This window comes from Arachis ipaensis, chromosome B05 (assembly GCF_000816755.2).
Source record: "Arachis ipaensis cultivar K30076 chromosome B05, Araip1.1, whole genome shotgun sequence".
NCBI lineage: Eukaryota > Viridiplantae > Streptophyta > Magnoliopsida > Fabales > Fabaceae > Arachis > Arachis ipaensis.
In genome coordinates this window covers 30798162-30802206 of record NC_029789.2, presented here as the reverse complement: position 1 = coordinate 30802206, position 4045 = coordinate 30798162, and the positions used below count along the sequence as shown (strand labels likewise).

Sequence of the window (4045 nt, the reverse complement as noted above, 5' to 3'; positions counted from 1 at the left end):
AATTTAAATTAATCTAATTAAATATCTAAACTAATAATTTAATAACTAGAGCAGTTGTATCATTAATTTGATAATCAACTAGATTTTTTAAATCTTACACAAATATAAAAGTGGTCTAAAAGTTTATTAATATATAATATTACATTATATGTTTTAATTTTGATAGTTACATTTTTAATTTTGAAAAGTACCCGTTTTTTTACAGGGCTGCTACACATCCATATAACCATATAGGCCCAAGCCCAAATTGCTTCAAGCGCATTAAATGTAGAGCGAGAAACACACGCCACACAAAAACGTCTCGTTTTCCCATTCGCGCTTCATTATGAACGAACGTTACATCTTCAACACGAAACCAATACCCCAAAACACTCACTCTCTTCGAATCTCTCTGAACATCACTCAAACTTCAATCACATTCTTTGCAGAAATCACTACGGCAAATGATTCGGAAGAAGATTTCGCAAGGAACAACCAGAAACAAACGAAAACAACAACAAAGACTACAAAAGGTATGAGAAAACTGCTGTTCATTTAAAATCTTGCAATGTCGCGTTTCGCCTAGTTTCATTTCAGTTTTACTGGTTTGATTTACTTCGTTTAGTGGATTGAACTATTGTGAATGATTTTTACAGTACAACTAGGGTTTTAAGATATTGTTGCTTGTTCTTATTAGTTTGGATAGTTTAATTAGAGTTCTGTTACTATCTTCAGTACTTATTTTCTATTGAAGAACACTATTCTTGTTGATTGAAAATTTTTGGTTCGAGAGCCTTTGTGATTTTGGTTATATGGATATACATGCTTGTGGTTGTTGATAATCCATTTGGCCTTTAAGATATACATGCTTGTGGTTGTTGATGTATTGAATGAGTTTTGTTTATGACAATTGACATTAGAGACAACTCTTTCAGTTTGATAAGCCATACTACTGTAATAGTATTTTTGTTGATTGAAAGCTGATCATCATTTATTAACCACATGAACATTTTTCAGTTCGGTAGCCTTTTTTATTTTGGTTCTGTGCATGAAGGATTTTCGGTTCGGTGCGTTGTGGCATTCTAATTGACTCGTTTAGCATACACATGCTTGTAGTTGTTGATGTATTCAATGAGTTTTGTTTATGACAATTGACATTAGAGACAACTCTTTCACTTTGATATGCCATACTACTGTAATAGTATTCTTGTTGATTGAATGTTGATCATCATTTATTAACCACATGAATATTTTTCGGTTCAGTAGCCTTCTTTATTTTGATTCTGTGCATGAAGGATTTTCGGTTCTGTGGGTTGTGGCATTCTAATTGACTTGTTTAACATACACATGCTTGTGGTTGTTGATGTATTGAATGAGTTTTGTTTAGGACAATTTATATTAGAGACAACTCTTTCACTTTGATAAGCCATACTACTGTAATAGTATTTTTGTTGATTGAAAGCTGATCATCATTTATTAACCACATGAATATTTTTCGGTTCGGTAGCCTTTTTGATTTTGATTCTGTGCATGAAGGATTTTCGGTTCAGTGGGTGGTGGCATTCTAATTGACTTGTTTAACATACACATGCTTGTGGTTGTTGATGTATTGAATGAGTTTTGTTTAGGACAATTGACATTAGAGACAACTCTTTCACTTTGATAAGCCATACTATTGTAATAGTATTTTTGTTGATTGAAAGCTGATAATCATTTATTAATCACATGCACATTTTTCTGTTCGGTAGCCTTTTTTATTTTTATTCTGTACATGAAGGATTTTCGGTTCAATGGGTGGTGGCATTTTAATTGACTTGTTTAACATATACATGCTTGTGCTTGTTGATATATTGAATGAAGTATTGACCAAAATTTTTTACTACAGCAAAACACAACAAGAAAATGGTAACAATGAAGGAGAAGGCACATTATAACGTAAGCAGATTAAATATATTTATCCATTTTCATTTGAATATTATCTATTTTGTATTATAAATATATCCTCACATTCTGTTTCAAAACTTGCAGAAAACTCACTATTGCAGATGCCAAACAAAGGCAATAGCAACAGTGTATAGGGAAATGGGTCAAGAAAAGAAAGATATTGTGGAAGAAATGGGATTTGGTGGTCTGACACATGTGCCAGAAATGAATGTCTTTGATACACTATTGATAGAATTGCTTGATCGGTTTGATGTAGAGAGTGGATGCCTAAAAACTCTACAAGGGACAATATACATAACTCCTCGGAAGGTAGCAGCTGCCCTCGGCATAACCAATGGAGGTAATACATTTTCCACTTACTGCTTATTTTCAATTCATTGGTGTCCGGATAATTAAACTGGCCGTTTTTGTCTTATTTTTGCTATTAAAATATTGTAGGGAATCTTTTTCCTGAAAAGGTTGATTACAACAAGCTGAATCCAGCAGAAAAATATTTGACAGTGTCAAAAATATTTCCTTGGCAACTTTGACAAAGAATGTGCTGGATATGAGTGTAGAAGGGGAAGAGAACCAGAAAAAATTCAAGAGGACTTTTGTTGTCTTCATACAAAAGTGCTTCTTGCTCCCCACAACAGTAAATGTGGCCTCCCCAATCCACAAGCCACCGATCTTTCATATTGACATCATTAGGGAATGGGATTGTGCAAAGTATGTTCTCAACTTCTTAATGAAAGGAGTTGAAATCAAGAGAGAAGGGAAGAAACAGTCTGTTGATGGCTGTGTTTTTGTATTAATGTTGATATACTTCCAAGAAACAAAGTTTCCCCGTCCATTTATACCTGAAGCTCCTCCTGCACCATGGGTGGCCTATTGGACAAGGGAAATGATCATTGAACGGATGTCATCCGAAACAACACAACCATTGGTAAGTACTATACTAAAATTCCCCGAAAAATTTGCTTTGAAATGCTTTTAGGTTATAATTAAATTATTTGTCCTACTTGCAATTGTTAGTTTTGTTCATTTGAATGTTTCTGCATTAAGAAACATTTTTCTTGATGAATAAATAGTTGTCATGTACTATTCACCATATGAATATTTTTCGGTTCGGTAGGATTACTTTATTCAGTTCACCAGTTTGTTAATTTGTTATTTTGATGATTAATTAATTGAGACCTTGTTTCTGTTTTAGGGACTTCTGTATAGAAAGAAAAAAAAGAAAGAAAAAACAAAAACAAGTAACTTGGAGCAAAAAGAAAAAGAAAAGAAAATAAAAAAGAAAAATGTTGAGACGGATTATTCTTCAAAAGAGGAAAGACTTTCCGAATCTGAATTCGAAACCCAGTAAGTTTAATTTTCATATTAATTTCATTTAATTTGTATTTGCTTAAATTTGTTCTTATGCGCTTGTTCTTATGTATTGCAGAGAAGAAGAAATAAAAAAACCACAACAAAAAAAGAAAACAACCGTTGAAGATGGTTAAAAAACAAACAAAAAAAACAAAGCCTGTGCCTATAGATTCAGAGAGCACAAGCGAAGCTGAAAATGAGTAAGTATTTTTGTTGATTGCATATATATCTATTTTCGGTTCGGTGGGCTTCTAAGTTTCGGTTTAGCAGTTTAATTTATTTCGGTTCGGTGTTATCTTTTTGTTTGGTTGACTTCATCGTTAGTGTCTTGTCTCCAGTATAAATTCAATGTGTTTATCTGTTTTACAAAGAAAATAAAACTGAGAAAACACCCATAATAAAAAGAAGAAAACAACCAGAAATAATGGCAAAAATACCAACCCAACCTGAGAAGGAGTAAGTTTCTCGAATCATATTTTCTTTTACTGATACTTACATTTTAGGTTTCTTGATACTTATTTTATGAACTTTCAGAACTAAACAAGAAAAGGACAATGCTGCCGAAAAAAGACAATGAGCATTCGATATAATAAGAGAGAAAAGATCAAAGAAAAGAAATAATGGAGCTCAGTCAACAAACATTGCTCCGGATCAGTTTGACTCTCCACAGGGACAAAATGATTTCTCTAAGACGTAAGATTCAGTTTATTATTCCCGAATTCCTTTTCTTACTGGCTTACTTTTGCTACAACCTTTTCTAATTCCTCTAGAT

General features: G+C 32.8%; 1 protein-coding gene across 1 annotated transcript; it reads left to right on the top strand.

Annotated features, from left to right (window-relative positions):
* Nucleotides 1871-2529, top strand: LOC110262800. The gene is made up of 3 exons (XM_021103485.1): nt 1871-1914; nt 2008-2263; nt 2362-2529. Exons 1-3 carry the CDS (start codon nt 1882-1884, stop codon nt 2451-2453), a joined length of 381 nt encoding a protein of 126 aa, XP_020959144.1. The 5' UTR covers nt 1871-1881; the 3' UTR covers nt 2454-2529.

Excerpts from the sequence above, each read along its gene's own strand:
- LOC110262800 (XM_021103485.1), top strand. The coding sequence starts at position 1,882 with ATGGTAACAATGAAGGAGAAGGCACATTATAAC. Across the intron at positions 1,915-2,007 it reads AGGAGAAGGCACATTATAAC|AAAACTCACTATTGCAGATG; the intron begins GTAAGCAGATTA and ends CAAAACTTGCAG. Across the intron at positions 2,264-2,361 it reads CCTCGGCATAACCAATGGAG|GGAATCTTTTTCCTGAAAAG; the intron begins GTAATACATTTT and ends AAAATATTGTAG.